At 40.9% G+C, this 21,285-nt stretch overlaps 1 protein-coding gene across 1 annotated transcript in view; it reads left to right on the plus strand.

Moving 5' to 3' along the window:
* usp9 (ubiquitin specific peptidase 9) overlaps window positions 1-21,285 on the plus strand; it is a 330,949-nt gene that overhangs the window by 220,751 nt on the left and 88,913 nt on the right. Inside the window, exons 29-33 of the mRNA XM_068040658.1 lie at window positions 3,278-3,424; window positions 15,813-16,020; window positions 18,290-18,510; window positions 19,668-19,855; window positions 20,308-20,481. Of these exons, the coding sequence (XP_067896759.1) occupies window positions 3,278-3,424; window positions 15,813-16,020; window positions 18,290-18,510; window positions 19,668-19,855; window positions 20,308-20,481 (938 nt within the window). The remainder of the gene's footprint in view (window positions 1-3,277; window positions 3,425-15,812; window positions 16,021-18,289; window positions 18,511-19,667; window positions 19,856-20,307; window positions 20,482-21,285) is intronic.

The following is a 21,285-nucleotide window of genomic DNA, read 5'->3' on the forward strand; positions in this document are numbered from 1 at the left end:
AGATAGTATGAGATTCTATAGATATTTTAAAAAGAAAAGAGTTAACAAAGTGAATTAATAATGGAAAACAAGGAGATGGCAGATGAATTGAACAGATATTTTGCATCGGTCTTCACTGTTGAGGATACAAGTAACATCCCAGAATTAGCTGTAAGTCAGGAAATGGAAGGGAGTGAGGAACTTGAGAGAATTACAATCACCAGGGAAATGGTACTGAACAAATTGTTGGAGCTGCGGGTTGACATGTCCCGGGTCCTAATGGACTTCATCCTAGGGTGTTAAAAGAAGTGGCTAGTAAGATAGTTGATGCGTTCGTTTTAATTTTCCAAAATTCCCTAGATTCGGGGAAGGTTCCATTAGGTTAGAAAATAACCAATGTAACGCCTTTATTCAAAAAGTGAGGGAGACTGAAAGTGGGGAACTACAGGCCAGTTAGCTTAACATCTGTCATAGGGAAAATGTTAGAAGCTATTATTAAAGACGGTACAGCAGGGCACTTAGAAAAGATGACGGTAATCAGGCAGAATCAACATGGTTTTGTGAAAGGGAAATCATGTTTCACCAATTTATTGGAGTTCTTTGAGGGAGTTACATGTGCTGTGGATAAAGGGGAACTGATGGATGTATTGTACCTAGATTTTTGGAAGGCATTTGATCAGGTGCCATGTCAAGGTTATTGCAGAAAATAAAAGCTCATGGTGTAGGGGGTAACATATTGGCATGGATAGAAGATTGGCTAGCTAACAGGAAACAGAGAGTCGGCATAAATGGGTCATTTTCTGGTTGGCAAGATGTAATGAGTGGTGTGCCACAGGGATCTGTGCTGGGGCCTCAACTTTTTACAATTTACATAAATGATTTGGATGAAGGGACCGAAGCGATGGTTGCTAAATTTGCTGATGACACAAAGATAGGTAGGAAAGTAAATTCAAGGGCGGCACAGTGGCGCAATGGTTAGCACCCGGAGCCTCACAGCTCCAGCGACCCGGGTTCAATTCTGGGTCCTGCCTGTGCGGTGTTTGCAAGCTCTCCCTGTGACTGTGTGGGTTTTCGCTGGGTGCTCCAGTTTCCTCCCACAGCCAAAGACTTGCAGGTTGTTAGGTAAATTGGCCATTATAAATTGCCCCTAGTATAGGTAGGTGGTGTGGGGATGTGGTAGGAATATGGGATTAATGTAGGATTAGTATAAATGGGTGGTGGATGGTCGGCACAGACTCGGTGGGCCGAAGGGCCTGTTTCAGTGCTGTATCTCTAAATAAAAATAAATAAATAAAAAATTGTGAAGAGGACATATGGGGGCTACAAAGGGATATAGATAGGTTAAGTGAATTCGCAGAGACCTGGCAAATGGAGTATAATGTGGGAAAGTGAAATTGTCCACTTCGGCAGGAAGAATAAAAAAAGAAGCATATTATCTAAATGGTGAGAGGTCGCAGAGCTCTGAGATGCAGAGGGATCTGGGTGTCCTAGTGCATGAATCACAAAAAGTTAGTATGCAGGTATAGCACATAATTAGGAATGTTATCGTTTATCGTGAGGGGAATTGAATACAAAAGTAGGGAGGTTATGCTTCAGCTATACTGGGCATTGATGAGACCATAACTGGAGTACTGTGTACAGTACTTGTATAAGGAAGGATGTAAATATGTTGGAGGCAGTACAGAAAAAGTTTATAGACTAATACCTGGAATGGGCAGGCTGTCTTATGGGAAAGATTGGACAGGCTAGGCTTGTATCCGCTGGAATTTAGAAGAGTAAGGCGACTTGATTGAAACATATAAGATCCTGAAGGGTCTTGACAGGGTGGATGTGGAAAGGATGTTTCCCCTTCTGGGAGAATCTAGAACTAGGGGTCACTGTTTAAAAATAAGGGGTCACCCATTTAAGACAGAAATGAAGAGAAATGTTTTTCTCTGAGGGTTATGAGTCTTCCAAATTCTCTTCCTCAAAAGGCAGTGGAAGCAGAGTCTTTAAAAATTTTTAAGGCAGTGGTAGATAGATTCTTGATGACAATGGAGTGGAAGGTTATCAGGGATAGGTGGAAATGTGTTTAATCAGTTCAGCCATGAACTTATTGAATGGCGGAGCAGGCTCGAGGGGCCAAGTGGCCTACTCCTGCTCCTAATTCGTATGTTCGTATTTATGTAATACATTTTCATAACTCAGGACATTCTTAAGTGCTTAATCACTGGATTACATTAGAAGCATAGTCACTTAATGTCGGCAAACGTGATGGCTAATTTGCACACAGGGTTCCACAAAACGTGAAATGAATGAATGGTTTTTAGTGGTATTGATTGGTGAAGGAATGTTAGCAAGAGCACAGGACAAATCAGGTTGTGCACTTCAAATAGTGTCGTAGAATTTTTGTCCACTTTAGGAAACAGGGCCTCGCTTTAATGTCTCATCCAAAAAACCACAGCTCTGATGATACAGCATTCCCTCAACAGTGTATCTTAGATTATGTGCTCAAATCCATCGTGGGGCTTGAACCCAGATATGCTTAAATCAGGTTATATAATAAAAGCAAAATACTGCAGATGCTGGAAATCTAAAATAAAAACAAGAAATGCTGGAAATACTCAGCAGGTCTGGCAGCATCTGTGGCGAGAGAAGCAGAGTTAACGTTTCAGGTCATTTAAATCCGGTGTCAGGTTTGAGCATTTGTTGGGGATGACTCAGTAAATGGCTAACTACTCCAAATTATTCTCTTTGGGTTGGGATTTCTAATCATCCAGTATTAAGTTTATGAAGGGGAAAAATGTTTCTGTTTATAATGCGGAATACATATAAACAAGGAAGAAACTTGGTATGTAATAATGAGATGTGTATAATTGTTGGTTCAGCATATAGTGTGTGTATGTATGTGTATATTCAATGAGGTGTGAATGAAATTGAAAGTGTTTTTAAGTATATGGAATTACTTTCGACAAGACATGCCATAACAAACTTGTATTTAATTTCATGTCATATCTTCTCTTCCAGAAGAGAAAGTTGGTACACTTGACATGTTGCCAAAAAGTATGCATGCTCTTCTAAAAACAAAAAATGGATATACTCCATATAGCCTCAATTACACCCCTGTTTGGGGAAGTTGAACTTCATTCCAAGAATAAAAATAGTTTGCGATCTTAAACTTTGCAAATTCTGCAGTGAGATGTACCAAATGCAGCTCTTACTATTATGGCAGTATCATTTTTGGCTTATAAAACCTTAATGATGCATATTTTTAATTCTATTTCCTTTCATGCCTATTCTTTGTTTTCCTAAATATTAGGATGAGGTGAAAAGAACAAGTGAAACTGGTGTTGAAGAAACAATTCTGGAGGGTCATCTTGGAGTTACAAAGGAGCTGCTAGCATTCCAGACACCTGAAAAGAAATATCATATAGGCTCAGAGAAAGGCGGGGCCAATCTCATTAAGGTATGTACTAGTACTGGACTTCAAATCAGTCTTGTGGTTCGTGTTGCAGTGTTTTGTTCATCTGGACAATGTCATTAAAATATCAAATGAATTTGTTATTTCACTTCTTTAGTAAATTTGGGTAGGAAATATTAACTATCTAGTTAAATGTTAGGATAAAAAAAAGTTTTGATGATGTGCAGAGCTGTTGTGTATCTTTATGCATTATTTCAACTACACCCTTTTTGAACTGCAAAAATTTTGTAAGTTGAATTGAGATTTCATCTTCATTCATGGTGTTAGTTGCCTCCAGACTCGAGTATTCCAGTCTTCTCCTGGCCAGCCACTCATCTTCCAGCCTCTAGAAACAGCACTGGGTGTATCTACCCCACATGGACTGCAGCAGTTCAAGAAGGCAGCTCGCCACCACCACCTCAAGGGCAATTAGAGATGGGCAATAAATGCTGGTCTGGCCAGCGACGCCCACATCCCATGAATGAATGAAAAAAAAAAGATTCTTAATGTGTGTAGAATTTCTATCTAACTCTGTCTTGCAGTTGGTGTGTTCTTTATCAGTAAACCTCATTTCCTGTTTTTTTTTAAGCTTGCACTTTTGTTTCAACCATTACAGTTTAATTTTCTATGGAAGCACTTGAAATCAACTTTCCTTTTTAAATAGAAAAACAAAACACTACAGATGCTGGAAATCTATAATAACAATGCTAGAAGTACTCAGCAAATCAGGAGAGAGAAACAGTTAATGTTTCAGGTTGATGACCTTTCATCAGAACTGGAATAAGTTATATAATGGGTTTCAAGCAGGTAAAGAGGCAGGGGAGGGGAAAACAAACAAAAGAGGTCTGTGATAGGGGGGAAGGCAGGAGAAAAGGCATGATGATGCAAAGCAAAAGGAGATGGTAATGGGACAAGTAAAGAAGCAAAAGACGGGTCTAGGTGTGTAAATGGGGAATGGGAAGTAGCAGGATCAACGGCTGCTGTCTGGAAAAAGAAAAAATGGGGGTAGACGTTATGATCTGAAATTATTAAACTCAAGTGTCATATCTGGAAGACTATAAGGTGCCTAATCAAAAAAATTAAGTTAAACTTTGAAAGCTCGTAGGAGGCCAAGGATACAAATCAGATGGGAGTGGCGCAGAGAATAAAAATAACAAGCAACTGGATGCTCGGGGTCACACTTGTGGACTGAACGAGATGTTCCGCAAAATGGTCATCTAATGTGCTTATGGTCTTCCCAACATAGAGATTCAATCAAGAATATAGTAAATACGGTATTCTAATTTAAAATAAAAGTAAATTCCTGTTTCACCTGGAAAGTATTATTGAAATCCTGAGCAGTGAGATGGAAGAAGATAAAAGGGTGGAGTCTTTTGTGTCTGCATGGGAAGGAGAGCGGGTGTTGGGGGTGATGGACGAGTGGATCTGGATGTTGTGGAGGGAATGATCCCTCTGGAATGGTGGGAGGGGAAGATGTGTTTGATGGTGGCATCTCGCTGGACATGACAGAAATGGCAGAGGATGATCTGTTGAATGTGGAGATTGCTGGGGTGGAAGGTGAAGACAAGGGAACCCGATCATGGTTCTGGGAGGGAGGGGAAGGGAGACTTGACTACATTTCCTCTCAACTTGCTTCCTATAAGGACTTTATTCCATTCTCCCAGTCTCTCCGTCTCAGTTGCATCTTTTCTGACATTGCCACCTTCCATACCAGTGCTTCTGATAAGTTTTTCTTTTTGCTCGACCAAGCATTCCCCTCCAATCTGGTTGACAGGACCCTCAACCGTGTCTGTTCTATTTCCTGCAATTCTGCTGTCACCCCTTGCCCTCCCTCCCAGATCCATAGTGAGGTTCCCTTGTCCTTGCCTTCCTCCCCCGTCCCCCTAGCCTCCATATTCAATGGATCATCCTCGCCACCTCCAGCATGAAGCTACAGCCAAATATATTCCTTGTCTCTAATTCCTTTTTAGCATCCCAAAGAGACCAGTTCCTCTGCAACACCCTGGTCCACTCTTATCACCTGGTGGCACCTTCCCGTGCAGGTGCAGCAGGTGCAACACCTGCCCTTTTGCCTCCTTCCTTCCTTCCCACTGTGCAAAGCTGAAACACTCCTTCCAGATGAAACAACAATTTACTTGTACTTTCAATTCATTATACTGGTGTTTGCCGCTCATAATGCAGTTGCTTCTACATTAACGATGTCAAACATAAATTGGTGACTGCTTTGTGGAACACCTCCATTCAGTTCTTAAGCGTGACCCTGATTTTCCAGTCACCTGTCATTTTAATTCTCCGCGGTCTCTGGCCTTAGCCTCCTACACTGATCCAGTAAGCCTCACATAAGCCTGAGGAACAGCAGCTCATCTTTTGATTAGTCACTTTGCAGCCTTCCAGACTTGAGATTGAGTTCAACAACTTCAAATAATCTCTCTTCTCTTTTTTTCAGGTGGCAGCTGTTGATTCTGTTAATTCCTATTTACAATTCCTGTAGACCCATCTTGTTTTTTTAAAATTTATCCCATGCCTGACTCTCTGCCTTGCATCATGCCCTTTTGTCAATTAATTTCTCCTGCCTTCTACCCTATCTCAGATCTTCCCTTTTGTTCTTCTCCCTTTTCCTACCTTTATACTTGCTTAAAATCTGTTAGATCTCTAACTTTTTATTTCTGATGTAAGATTATGGACCTGAAATGTTCACGGTTTCTTTCTCCACAGATGCTGCCTGACGTGCTTAATATTTCTGGCATTCTGCTTTTAATCCTTTGTAACTAGTTGCTTCTTGGAGTTTAGTTGTAGGCCTGTTGAGTAGTTGGAGCTGAGGTATTTTATTTTGCTCTTTAAACTGAGAGTTTGAATAGCCACAGATGTTAAAGTTTTAACTTTTTTTAGATACTCGCATTTTGGGCTGTATCATTCACCTTTTACTGATTATGCTGTTAAAGAGTAATTTTACTGATGAAAATAGAGCAAGTTGAAGTCTGAGTGCATATGGAAGCTGGGAGACAAGTGAGGGAAGGCTTGGATCTGGCAAATAAGGAGTAGGCTTCAGCTAAATGGTAGAATGCTGTAGGGGTAAAGCTAATATTTAATTGTCTCATGTTTGGGATAGTGAATATGTAGCGAGGGGGTGAAAGGGCAGAAAGGAGAAGGAACGGACAAAAATATATTAAGATGGAGAGGATGGGGCTTGGGCAGAAGCAGTAATAGGGAGGGAAGAGAGGGTAAAAAATGTTGGGAAGATCAAGGCTGGGGCGGTGTAGCAGTGATAGATTTTTGAATGTGGAATCATTCCTTTAGCATTTTCTTTTTGAAAAGGGTATCTAGGAATGGATAAACAGGTTCTTTAAATCATGAAGCAGGATCCGGAATAGGAACAGTTCCAGTGGGAGCTCATGAAAGTTTAGGACTGGGATTGATGATTGGATATGGTGAGGGGAAGCGACATAAGTTTTGGAGAATGGAGCTGGAAACAGAGAAAAATCTGGTGAGGCAGGGAGAGGGATGGCAAGACTTGAGAATGATTAATAATTAACAACTGGACCAAGGCAGATCATCTACAGTGAGAGTAGGACCAACAGACCCTAAGTGGGTAAGAAAAACAGATGCAGATTTTTAAAAATAAAAAGCTAATATGCAGCACAACAGAATCAGGGCTAGCAGAAGTCAGGGAAAATATTTCTAAATTACACCTTGATCGGGAGCAGATTCTCTCCAATGGAGGGGGGACTTTTTAAACTTAACAGTGCCGATAGGAGCTTTTCCTTTTTAAATTTAATTAACCGCAACAGAAATCAACCTAAATGCCTGAGTTTTTTTCTAAATCAGGAAATATAGCTGAAGACCCAAAATAACTTTTCTTGGATAACATTAGGTAATGGGCATTAGGATTTTAATGCAATCAACATGGCCATGGGAGAGGAGGGCGGGATGGAGAAGAGAGAAAGCATAGGGAGGATGCAAAAAGTGCTGGGAGAGGATTTGGAAGTAAGTGATCAAGGTCAGAAAGGATGAAAATGGCAAGTAAATTTAAGATGGTTCGAAGTTCTCGAGCAATTAAGGATGAGCAATAAATGCTGGCCTTGCCAGCGACACACTCATTCCAAGAATGAACTTTTTAAAAAGGTGTTTTTTAAACACAGAATATCATAGGTACATAGGGCTTGGAAGCAGGAGTAGGCCATTCATCTGTTCGAACCTGCTCTGCCATTCGATATCATCAGAGATGATCAGGCTGTGGTCTCAACTCCAGTCTCCTGTCTGCTCCCCATAACCCTTAACTCCCTTGTCTATCAAAAATCTATCAAACGCGGCCTCGAATAAATTCAATGATCCTATCTCCTCTGACCAATGACCCTTTGAGAAAAACATTTCTCCTCATCTCCGTCTTAAAAAGGAGACCTCTTATTTTTAAACTGTGTCCCCTACTTCTAGTCTCCCCCACACGAGGAAACATCCTCCTGGTATCCACTCTATCAAGTTCCCACCAGAAATGACTGGAAGGAGCATCTGTATCTGATTTTAAAAGGGAAGGAGATAAATATTTGAATAAGTAATTTTTAAAAGGTATGCGAATAGACAGTTGAATGGGACTATGTGGGCTGAATGATGCCTTTTTTAAGATGAAATTCCTTGATTCCTGACACATCACCATTGCTGTTGGGGCTGAATAGCAGGCAGTTGTGTCACCTTGTAAAAGTAATAAAAGCATGCGTAATTTGTGATAACTTTGAGGATTTTATTACATTTGTTGACCTTTTGCGGGTTTGTAAGTGAGTAATAAAGACTAAATGTAGTCCTCAGATGAAGTGGGATTGAAGGGTGGGGATAATTAGTCCAGGGCACACTCATAATTCAGCCATGTTTTAAAATCATAGATTCTGCCTGTATTTTTGTATCACACTTCAACTTCATATTGTTTATAGTTAATTAACAAAACTTACAGCAGTTAGGAAAACAGAAGGATTAGAACTAAGAAAACTTGAGCAGGAACAAAACGTTAAGAAAACTTACGCAGGAGCAGGCGATAGAAAAACTTAAATTTGAGTTTGCAATAGAAATGACAATGAAAAACTTGAGTTCGAGCAAAAGGAGAAGGAACGAGAAAGAGAGGAAAAGGAATTCAAATTAAGAAAGATGGAACTAAGACAGCAGAGTGGTCTTCATGCCAGTGGAGATTCTAGTGAGGAAGAATCGGAGTCCAGCCCAGGACCCAGCAAAAAGTTGTTTAAATTTATACAAGCTCACCCTAAGTTTGAGGAAAGGGATGTAGAGTCATTTTTCATTTCTTTTGAAAAGATAGCCAGTCAAATGAAATGACCAAAGGAAAGCAAGGCACTGCTTATGCAAAGCAGATTGATGAACAGAGCTCATGATGCCTGAAGGGGTGGTAGAGGCAGGGACCCTCACAACATTTAACAAGTATATTTAGATGAGCACTTGAAACACCATGGTATCCAAGGCTACAGGCCATGTGCTTGAAAATGGGATTAGAATGGATGGGTGCTTGATGGCCGGCACATATGCGATGGGCCGAAGGGCCGATTTCTGTGCTGTATGACTCCATTGGGTGAAGAATCAAAGTTTCTTAGCACATCTTACAAGCTACATTGGCACCACTATTGGGAGGGTGTATTTAGTGCAAAGTTTACAGAGGCAATTTCCATTTCTGTATTTGGACATTGGAGCTTATGAAAGAAAGGTTGACCACATGTGTAACTGAGGGGTAGAGACTGTAAAAACCTTGCACATGGGCAGCAGTTTTGATGAAGGAAAAGAAGCACTGAGTTGGAATTGGAGTCGGACCTAGAATCAGGCATTGGTAAGGTGAAGGCTCAAATGTTTGTAGAGTGGTGGTTGTTGAAAACTTATGGGGAAGAGCTAAAATTTTTAATTATCTGACATTGGAGTTGGAAGCATCTGGGGAGAGACCAAAAGTGTATTAAGAATGGGTTTGGGGTGTTGTCAAACCATCAAGGCAGAAGAAACTGAGAATTTTGATTTGGTACTGGAGTCTAGCTGAGTCTGCAGAATGGGGAGGAAGAACATCTTTGAAGTGTGGTTGAGTAGGGAACTGTGGAGAGGTTAGATGGAGAATTTTGGAAGAGCTGAGCAGGTTTAAATCTTGGGGGCTGGCAAGCAATGAATGCTTGGGGCTGGGCTGCAGCTAAAAGAAACGTTATGGGCTAAGACGATAGGCACTGTGCATTGAAATAAAAAAAGCAAGTGTAATTGGTTGAAGCAGAATTAGCGGGAAGAGTATAATTGAGCTAGACATACTGACGGAATTCAGTCTGCGCTATTAAGTCTTGTACTCTGCCCTTACTTTTATTTCCATGATAAATTCTTACGTGGACGTTATGGTTAAAAACTGCCAATATAAAAAGCTATCACTGTAATTATAGCTTGCTGTCAACTGTTGTAAAGTACCTCCCTCCTCCCCCCACCACCCCATTGAAGAAAAAGTGATTACCACATGACAAATTTACATGGGTGCAATTGTAAATACAAACATAGGAAATTAAAATGGATAAAATTAACAGAAGTGCATGTTGCTGTAAGATTTTTAATATGTTTCATTTGTTTGTGCCTCAGATCTTTTCTGTGAAAACTGTAAATGGGATTTGAGTTATATATATTTATTCTATATCTCTAGCTTTCCCACTGCCACGTATTCAGTGGTTTCATTTCGTCGCCTGCGGATCACTTTGCTTGCAGTCGCCATTGTCGTCTTGCTGCATTTGCTACTTATTGTCTAGTTGTTTTAATGTGGACGGATAATTACCACATTGTTTTCTACGGTAGCTGTGTCGAGGAGGGTGGCAAGCAGCATACCCTCTAATTCTTTTTTGGAGTGCCTGGAGTACTGCGAGCAGCTATGAAGATCACATCTTTGGAAGTATATGTTGGCCTTAGAGGGAGTACAGCATAGATTTACTAGAATGATAGCTGCACTCCAAGGGCTGAATTACAAGGGGAGATTAAACAATCTAAGATTGTATTCCCTGGAATTAAGAAGGTTAAGGGAATGATTTGATCAAAGTATTCATGATATTAAAGGGAACAGATAGTTCATCCCAATCTATCCTATTTCCACTGGTTGGGGAGTCTCGGACCAGGGGGTGATGTCTAAAAATTAGTCAGACCTTTCAGGAGTGAGAAAGGGAAACACGTCTACACACAAATGGTGTTACATGTTCGGAACTCTCTTGCACAAACAGCGATTGATACTAAAATAAAAGCTAAATACTGCGGATGCTGGAAATCTGAAATAAAAACAAGAAATGCTGGAACCACTCAGCAGGTCTGGCAGCATCTGAAAAGAGAAGCAGAGTTAATGTTTCGGGTCAGTGACCCTTCTTCGGAACTGACAAATATTAGAAAAGTCACAGGTTATAAGCAAGTGAGGTGGGGGTGGGGCAAGAGATAACAAAGGAGAAGGTGTAGATTGGACAAGGCCACATAGCTGACCAAAAGGTCATGGAGCAAAGGCAAACAATATGTTAATGGTGTGTTGAAAGACAAAGCATTAGTACAGATTAGGTGTTAACGGACTGAATGTTGAACAGCAGCAAGTGCAAACATGAAAAAAAACAGTGGGTAAGCAAACTGAACAAACTAAGATGAAATGAAATAAATGCAAAAAAAAGGATTGTAAAAAATGAAAAAAGAAAAAACAACTAAAAATGAAAGTAAAATGGGGGGCTGTCATGCTCTGAAATTATTGAACTCAATGTTCAGTCCGGCAGGCTGTAGTGTGCCTAATCGGTAGATGAGATGCTGTTCCTCGAGCTTGCGTTGATGTTCACTGGAACACTGCAGCAATCCCAGGACAGAGATGTGAGCATGAGAGCAGGGGGGAGTGTTGAAATGGCAAGCAACCGGAAGCTCAGGGTCCTGCTTGCGGACTGAGCGGAGATGTTCCGCAAAGCGGTCACCCAGTCTGCGCTTGGTCTCCCCAATGTAGAGGAGACCACATTGTGAGCAGCGAGTACAGTATACGAAATTCAAAGAAGTACAAGTAAATCGCTGCTTCACCTGAAAGGGTCTTTGGGGCCTGGGATAGTGAGGAGAGGGGAGGTAAATGGGCAGCTATTACACCTCCTGCGATTGCAGGGGAAGGTGCCATGGGACGGGGACGAGGTGGTGGGGGTAATGGAGGAGTGGATCAGGGTGTCGCGGAGGGAACGATCCCTTCGGAATGCTGACGGGAAGGGAGGGGAAGATGCGTTTGGTAGTGGCATCACGCTGGAGGTGGCAGAATTTGGCGGAGGATGATCCTTTGGATATGGAGGCTGATGGGGTGGAAAGTGAGGACAAGGGGAACCCTGTCACGGTTCTGGGAGGGAGGGGAAGGGGTGAGGGTAGAGGTGCGGGAAATGGGCCGGACACAGTTGACGGCCCTGTTAACCACAGTGGGGGGAAATCCTCGGTTGAGGAAAAAGGAGGTCATATACCTCCTTCCCAAAATCCGCAAACGGGACTGTCCCGGCAGACCCATTGTGTCAGCCTGCTCCTGCCCAACTGAACTTATTTCTTCCTATCTTGACTCTATCTTTTCTGTGCTGGTCCAGTCTCTTCCCACCTACATCCGTGACTCTTCTGACGCCCTACGTCATTTTGACAATTTCCAGTTTCCTGGTCCCAACTGCCGCCTCTTCACTATAGACGTCCAATCGCTCTACACCTCCATCCCCCACCAGGATGGTTTGAGGGCTCTCCGCTTCTTCCTGGAACAGAGGCCCAACCAGTCCCCATCCACCACCACCCTCCTCCGCCTGGCTCAACTTGTTCTCACATTGAACAACTTCTCCTTCAACTCCACGCACTTCCTTCAAGTAAAAGGTGTCGCTATGGGTACCCGCATGGGTCCTAGTTATGCCTGTCTTTTTGTGGGATATGTCGAGCATTCTTTGTTCCAGTCCTACTCAGGCCCCCTCCCCCAACTCTTCTTCCAGAACATTGATGACTGTATCGGTGCCGTTTTCTGCTCCCGCCCCGAACTGGAAAACTTTATCAACTTTGCTTCCAATTTCCACCCTTCTCTCCCCTTTACATGGTCCATCTCTGACACTTCCCTTCCCTTGTTTGACTTCTCTGTCTCCATCTCTGGGGATAGGTTGTCTACTAATATCCATTATAAGCCCACCGACTCCCACAGCGACCTGGACTACACTTCTTCACACCCTACCTCCTGTAAGGACTCCATTCCATTCTCCCAGTTTCTCCGTCTCCGATGCATCTGCTCTGATGATGCTACCTTCCATGACGGTGCTTCTGATATGACCTCCTTTTTCCTCAACCGAGGATTTCCCTCCACTGTGGTTGACAGGGCCCTCAACCGTGTCCGGCCCATTTACCGCACCTCTACCCTCACCCCTTCCCCTCCCTCCCAGAACCGTGACAGGGTTCCCCTTGTCCTCACTTTCCACCCCATCAGCCTCCTTATCCAAAGGATCATCCTCCGCCATTTCCGCCACCTCCAGCGTGATGCCACTACCAAACGCATCTTCCCCTCCCTTCCCCTGTCAGCATTCCGAAGGGATTGTTCCCTCCGCGACACCCTAGTCCACTCCTCCATTACCCCCACCACCTCGTCCCCGTCCCATGGCACCTTCCCCTGCAATCGCAGGAGGTGTAATACCTGCCCATTTACCTCCCCTCTCCTCACTATCCCAGGCCCCAAACACTCCTTTCAGGTGAAGCAGCGATTTACTTGTACTTCTTTGAATGTAGTATACTGTATTCGTTGCTCACAATGTGGTCTCCTCTACATTGGGGAGACCAAGCGCAGACTGGGTGACCGCTTTGCGGAACATCTCCGCTCAGTCCGCAAGCAGGACCCTGAGCTTCCGGTTGCTTGCCATTTCAACACTCCCCCCTGCTCTCATGCTCACATCTCTGTCCTGGGATTGCTGCAGTGTTCCAGTGAACATCAACGCAAGCTCGAGGAACAGCATCTCATCTACCGATTAGGCACACTACAGCCTGCCGGACTGAACATTGAGTTCAATAATTTCAGAGCATGACAGCCCCCCATTTTACTTTCATTTTTAGTTATTTTTTCTTTTTTCATTTTTTACAATCCTTTTTTTTGCCTTTATTTCATTTCATCTTAAATTGTTCAGTTTGCTTACCCACTGTTTTTTTTCATGTTTGCACTTGCTGCTGTTCAATATTCAGTCTGTTAACACCTAATCTGTACTAATGTTTTGTCTTTCAACATATTGTTTGCCTTTGCTCCATGACCTTTTGGTCAGCTATGTGGCCTTGTCCAATCTTCACCTTCACCTCCTTTGTTATCTCTTGCCCCACCCCCACCTCACTTGCTTATAACCTGTGACTTTTCTAATATTTGTCAGTTCCGAAGAAGGGTCACTGACCCGAAACGTTAACTCTGCTTCTCTTTTCACAGATGCTGCCAGATCTGCTGAGTGGTTCCAGCTTTTCTTGTTTTTATTACAGCGATTGATACTTATCCATTGTCTCTCGAGATAAGGAGGCCCAAAAGAAGATACTAGATCAGTTGTAAAATTTAAATCTGAGATAGATTTTTGTTAGCCAAAGGTATAAAGGATTATGGGGCAAAATGGGTGTATGGAGTTAGGTCACAAATCAACCATGATCTCATTGAATGGCGGAGCAGGCTCAAGGGGCTAAATCGCCTACTCATGTTCTTTCATGTGTCTTTTCTCTGCCCCACTTAAACACGCTTAAGTTTTTTTTAATTGCCACTATTCTATTTTTCTTGCAGTTCTGTTTTTTAAAAGTCCATGCAACTGTTAAGCTTCTCAAGAATCTCATTCTTCATATGCTTACTATGTAATTTATACCTTTCCTCCACATTTCCTTCAACTTCACTCTTTATAACTGCCCTAACTTCCTCTTTCCTCCTACTGTGCACAGCATTACCAAATTCTTTGGCGTCCCCTAAAAGTTCCTCTAAAATTTCTCAACGCTTCCATCTTTTACCATGCACATGCCACCAGAACCTTTCTCCCATTCACTACTGTCAGCTCTCAACAGGCTGTCTGTTTCCTCCTCCCTTAATGATTCATGCCTCCAAACCAATGCAGCACAACTCTCAACTGTCCCCTGTCCTAACGCATATCCAGCTTTGCACTGGCATTTAAATCATCACAAACTGACACCCAAATTATTAAAATTTTTGTCAAATATTTAGAAGCGATGTCTTATAAAATGTTCTACAGTTCATACGCATTATAAGAGTACTGTACAAGTTATATACATACGTAACTTTGTACTGTACAATTTAAATATCCACTAATTTATTTTACTCATTTCCTTCTTGCCAAGCCTGTACCATTGTCTAAAACGAGCTCAAAGAATTTAATTTGTATTTCCGTTTGCTTACTTTCATTGCTATTTCTACATAGGTCTTCATTGACAAACTCTACATTATACCATCTAATCTCAGTCCTTATTGGGCAATGTTTTTGCCATTTCCCGTGTGCAAAGCCACTGGAGATTGTGCATTTATTGGCATAGTTTATATTAAATGTGTTCTTATAATGTAAATGTTCTGTGTCTGTTTATTTATCTGTTTTTCACCTGAAAAACAAAAACTACAATAAATTGTAGTTATGACTGCTTGTTGGATCTGGGGCAAACTGCTGGTACAAAATGTTGGAGAACAGGTAAAGGCACTAAAATGTCGTCTGAGTTTAGTTAAAGTTTAGAAGTTAAAAATGTTATAATTTACCATTCTGTATTGTTATCCATTGTGTGTGAACATTTTATGCAGCTTAAGACTTGGCTTGGTATTTCTCATGATAGAATAGTTGGGCTGAGGCTCTTATCTGTTTTTCATCCAAGGAAAATTATATACTAGAGGGCATTTGTGATGCAATCAACCAGCACCTTAAATGGGGAAGGGGCAGTAAACAGATTGACTTTAGCAGTTTGAGGTAAACTCTCGAGAGTTTATTATAGCTCCTCGACCTATGTGTAAACTCACCAGTGTCCAAATTGTAACTTCTTTCTTGTGTTTTCAGTGTGCAATGCTGATTTGTTTTGCTTTCTTTGACTATCCTAATCTCTCAATTTTGTGTGGAGCATTATTTCAGAGTCTTTAAATGTGAAAATAAAGCCTTTGAAATAACTTGAACAATTGCACAATATTTCAATTCTGTCTACAATACTTAAAGGAATGTGGAGGATTTTGAAAACTTAAGGAACTTTCTTAAAAAAAAAGTTGCCCTAATTCTACTGTCCTCAGCTCCCACTTAGCTGTTGCACTAATCTCTGAAAACTCTAAAAGGAGATTGATATTTTGACTCTTCGACATCTGATGTTTATTGTTCATGCACTAAAGGGAGTTGAAAAGGTGAATTAACTGTAAATAACTTGTCCATCTTTTTCCATCTTGAATCTATAGGAGCTGATAGATGACTTCATCTTTCCAGCCTCTAATGTTTATCTACAGTATAAGAAGAGTGGAGAATTGCCATCTGAGCAGGCCATTCCTGTCTGTAGTGCACCTCCTGCAATCAATGCCAGCTTTGAGTTGCTGGTAGCACTGGCTGTTGGCTGTGTGCAAAATCTCAAACAAATAGTGGACACTATGACAGATATGTATTACGCAGGTATTTGAAATTTGTTTGCTGGATAATCTGGTAAGCGTGTGGATGAATATTTTTAGATTTAGTAAATGAACAGAGAGAAACACAGGGTAGGAGTTCATTGAAAGATAGTCAAATAAATGTGTTTCTTCATTGTGTTACCCTTGGCTCAGTTCACAGTACTCTCATCTGAGTCAGAAGGCTGTGTTTTCAAATTCCACTCCAGAGACTGGAGCACAAAAATCTAGGAGGTGCGGCCTTTCAGATACAATGTTGAAACTGGTGCCATCTGCCCCCTCAGGTGGATGTAAAAGATCCCACGGCTCTATTTTGAAAAAGAGCAGGTGTTTTATCCCCAGTGTTCTGGCTAATATTTGTCCCTCAATGAGAATCACTAAGACAGAATATCTGGTCATTATCATATTGTTTGTGGGAGCTTGCTGTGTACAAATTGGCTGCCACATTTTCTATGTTACACCAGTCACTACACTTTGTAAGTACTTCATTAGCTGGAAAGTGCTTTGACATCTTAAGGTTGTGAAAGGTACTATATAAATGCAAATCTTGGAATGATGCTAAAATTGCTTTCAGTATCCCTGGCAGTGGCCAGGATCTCTGCTCTTGATGCATCACATATCTTTTAACTGATTACCAGATCAAACAATCTGATCTTTCTCACAGACAGCCTGACCCTGTTCTTGGCTCCGTCTACTGAGGAAACACTGTTCTCATTTTAACTACAGTTAATCAAACAATCATTCATGTTTCCCTAACATTATCGGGAAAAAACACAATCTTATATCAGCAAATTACTGCAGATGCTAGAAATCTGAAATAAAAACAGAAAATGCTGGAAATACTCAGCAGATCAGGCAGCATCTGTGGAAAGAGAAAGTTAGCATTTCAGGTCGGTGACCCTTCGTCAGAACCCGGAACGGTAACTCTGTTTCCCCACAGATGCTACCTAGCTTGCTGCATATTTCCAGCATTTTCTAATTTCATCTCACAATTTTATGATTTGTAGTGAGGGGAGCTGGGCTTTGGTTATGTGCCAGGTAACCAAAACAGCCTACTGGTGCTTATTGGGCTTCCAACTGAAGGATGGCTTCTTGAGTAATGATAAACCCAGAACTGGACCTCGACCTGTGTTCTCTCTACTGAGAGAGAAATGAGGTGGTGGGGCAAGGTAAAGAGGTGATTTTGGTAGATTTTCAGTGTGTTCCCTGAGTTGCCACGGTAGAGCAGGCTTCAATGAAAGGAACAAAGTAAATAGAAACATTTCTAATTTGTGTTGAGACATTTTATCTGATGAAGTTAGAACAAAAAGTGAAGGCATTTAGCAGCAAGTTACATGAAATGTGCTTTCATTGCTTTACTAATGGAAGCACAAAAATGCCTCTTAAAATACTATCCTTTTACTATTTCACAATTACAGCAAATTTGTTTGAGCTTGATTATGGATGAAGGTATTGGGCTGAAGAATGGCTGTTTTATTGAATAAAAAACTTTAACAGGACTCCTTCAAGCAAATGGCAACAAAATTAGTACCTTTTTTTGTTTATTTGACATGTTCGTTAAAAAGTGTGCTAACAAGTTAGCAATATCTGCTAAGCAGTGCTTTTGAGACTTTAATACAGTAAGAAAGAACAAAATTCTGTACTGAGCACCATCACTACAAGGATTGCAGTGATTCAAAAAGTACACCACCTCAGGGCATCTTTGGAAAATTAATGCAGCCTGACCAGTATTGCTCACATTCTGTGAACAAAGAAAATTAGTGTGCGCTGTTGCAAATTTATTGATGGATTTGTGATCATTTCCACCAATTATTTACCACCTTGAATAATTCAGTTGCGCTTTCATGCATTAGAATAGAATATTACAGTACTCTTAGTGCCAGTCACACTCATACTTCAAAGCATTTTTTTTAAAACAGGTTTTTATTAAATCTTTTAAAGGGCCCTTCTGCTTAGGTTCTTCAAAATCAAAAACTGATGGTCTCAATTGTGTGCAATATATTGCCAGTAGAAACCTAAACATTAGCTATCATCTGAAATATCCCATGTGAAGGTGATCGCTCCACAAGACACATTAGACCAATGCTTAATTTTTTTGCTCTGGTGATGGTGGTTTTGATCTGCTCCAACCGCTGGTTGAACTAAGAAGTCCGTACTGCAAATTAGTTATGACAGTGGGCTTTAAAATAGCTGAAATGTTGCGCTACTTCAGTCTAGTCTTTAGAAATTTGTCTGAGATTTTAATTGATGATTGTAAGGTTTTAATTTTTATTTAGGTTGTGAAGCACTGACAGAGTGGGAATACTTGCCACCAGTAGGACCACGTCCATCAAAAGGATTTGTAGGATTGAAGAATGCTGGTGCTACATGTTATATGAATTCTGTTATTCAGCAGTTATATATGATCCCAGCTATTAGAAATGGTATCCTTACTATTGAAGGCACTGGTAGTGACGTTGATGATGATGCATCTGGTGATGAGAAGCAGGATAATGAGGTGAGCACAAGTTACAACTGTTTTTATGTGTAAAAGTAAAGGCTTGTGTCCATCTGAAAGCCAAATCTTGATCTCCGTGGAACTCTTACATACCTAAACTGTTAGTAATTGTCGGGGTCAACAGCAATATACTGGAAGTATCTTTGGTTTATTAATGTGATGAAATCATCTTGAAATGTACAAGCCTTTGACTTTTGAATTTAGGTTAAAACTTGTTTTAGAGACATATCCCCAGTAATGCAACAAGTAAACTATTATGTGTTAATATTTGTGTAAAGTGATACATACATTAACTTGCAGTCATTTGCAGCGACCCTCATAATTATACCTTTGTGGATCACTACAAACTTTTACTTGGCCATGTTTTGTCAAAATAATGGTACGGCTAATGTCACTTTATATCTTTCTGCATAAATGGTGCAGCAACTTCAGGTGAGGGGCAGATGTACAGTTAAATGCAAATATCCAAAAGCTGCTGTCAGAGCTCTGCAGCGCCACCATTAGCTTCACAAAAACTGTATTCTGCTGTCTGCCTAACCATTGAATATCATGAAGGAGCTGTATTTGTGTGGTAGATACGAACTAAACACACTGTAGATGTTTAGAATGATAATTGCAAGCGTAAGTACCTTTTTAGGAATGCAATAAGTGTTGATGATTTGTAAATCGCCTCTCTGGTGCTGACAATTGACTGTTATAAGTGGAGTCCTATTTCTTTATCTTGTGAATTGTTTCAGGAGATTTAAAAAGAAATAACATTTAAAACCAAAATTCTTTTCCTTTTGGTCTTTTTTTTTATCTAGCAATTAAATTTTTCTTTCCCTGTCTGATTTGGCATTGAATTCACCCCTTTAATTCATTCTCCTTCTCAGTTCTTAAACTGTTTATTTCCCAATCCTAAAATCTCATTGGTTAAGGAAGTACCCTGTTCTCACTGCACTGTTATCAGCTCACACTTCAAGCAACATTTTTGACATGGAGGCATAATGGCAGATGTTGTTAAATGCCCTGCTGCAAATGTATATATATAATGCTGAAAGTGTGACTAGTTGTACTCGAGTTTAATGGTTGTAATTTTGTTGCAAAGGTACAGCCGGCTTCTGTTGAGTCATTTCGTTTAAATATCATTAACTTTATTATTGGATGTGTTTTTACAGAGCAATGTTGATCCTAGAGATGATGTTTTTAGTTACCACCACCATTATGACAAACCTGTAATTGGAAAAACTGAAGATCGGAAGGAGTACAATATTGGGGTCTTGAGACATCTTCAGGTCATTTTTGGACATTTGGCTGCTTCCAGATTACAATATTATGTGCCTAGAGGTTTCTGGAAGCAGTTCAGGTTTGTAGTTTCAAAATTGTGAGAGCTTTTTTCTTTCAGAAATTGGTTCTTGCCTGTAATGAGAGTTTTCACTGTGTATTGTGTCAAAAGTTTGAAACTTGACTCCTGAAAGTGGAGGGGGGGAGGGATGAGAGGTGCGGAAGAGCATGACAATTTTCACTTACTACTTTGGAAAGTTGGAAAAAAAAATGTTTAATGGAAAAGTCTGAACTAAGTTGTTAAATACATTAATACAAAACTGAGCTTTCTTTCAGTAGAAAAAAATAAGTTTGAGTAGATATATCATTTTCTTAAAGCTAAGAGGAATGAATAATGTAACTTTAAGCAGATTATTTAACTTGGACTGTGTGTAGAATTAGGGGACATGAGAATAAGATTAGTGAATCTGCAGCAAAATTTGAGGCTACTTAAGGCCATATGCTGGAAGGCAAAATATTACCTTTTTTCCCTAGGCTTTGGGGTGAACCAGTCAACCTTCGGGAGCAACATGATGCTTTGGAATTCTTCAACTCTTTAGTGGACAGCTTGGATGAAGCTTTGAAAGCTCTTGGACATGCAACTATGCTCAGCAAAGTTCTTGGGGGTTCCTTTGCTGATCAGAAGATCTGTCAAGGCTGTCCTCACAGGTAAACGTGACTAATGTACAACATTGAATTATATTATCCCACTGCTACAGAGAAGTGAAGGTTGTGGTTGAAATGAATAATTTCACAGTCTGTAACTAGCTACCCTGATTAGTACTTTGTACATTCTGCTTTTATCCCTATGTTTCATATCTGCATTAAAATAAAGGTTTATTCAGGTTGGTTGGTGCATACATTAAAATAACCATAACTTAAACAAAATTTCAATAATTGAGAGTCCGCAAATTGTGGTCATAAATGTATAATGTGCATTAACTTAGTAGATGACTTTTGGATTTGCCATACAGGAGTTTGACTATGAGTTGTGCAATGAGGCTACATCTTATAAAAATTGTCCCATAAAATTTCTAGCAGAGGTGCAAGTTTTTTTTTATTCATTCATGGGATGTGGGCGTTGTTGGCTAGGCCAGCATTTATTGCCCATCCCTAATTGCCCTTGAGGAGGTGGTGGTGAGCTGCCTTCTTGAACCGCTGCAATCCATGTGGGGTAGGTACACCCACAGTACTGTTAGGAAGGGAGTTCCAGGACTTTGACCCAGCAACAGTGAAGGAATGGTGATATACTTCCAAGTCAAGATGGTGTGTGACTTGGAGGGGAACTTGCAGGTGGTGGTGTTCCCATGCATTTGCTGCCCTTATCCTTCTAGTTGGTAGAGGTCGCGGGTTTGGAAGGTGCTGTTTGAGGAGCCTTGGTGCATTGCTGCAGTGCATCTTGTAGATGGTACACACTGCTGCCACTGTGCATCGGTGGTGGAGGGAGTGAACGTTTGTGGATGGGGTGCCAAT

The sequence above is a fragment of the Heterodontus francisci genome, chromosome 10 (assembly GCF_036365525.1).
Source record: "Heterodontus francisci isolate sHetFra1 chromosome 10, sHetFra1.hap1, whole genome shotgun sequence".
Classification (NCBI taxonomy): Eukaryota; Metazoa; Chordata; class Chondrichthyes; order Heterodontiformes; family Heterodontidae; genus Heterodontus; species Heterodontus francisci.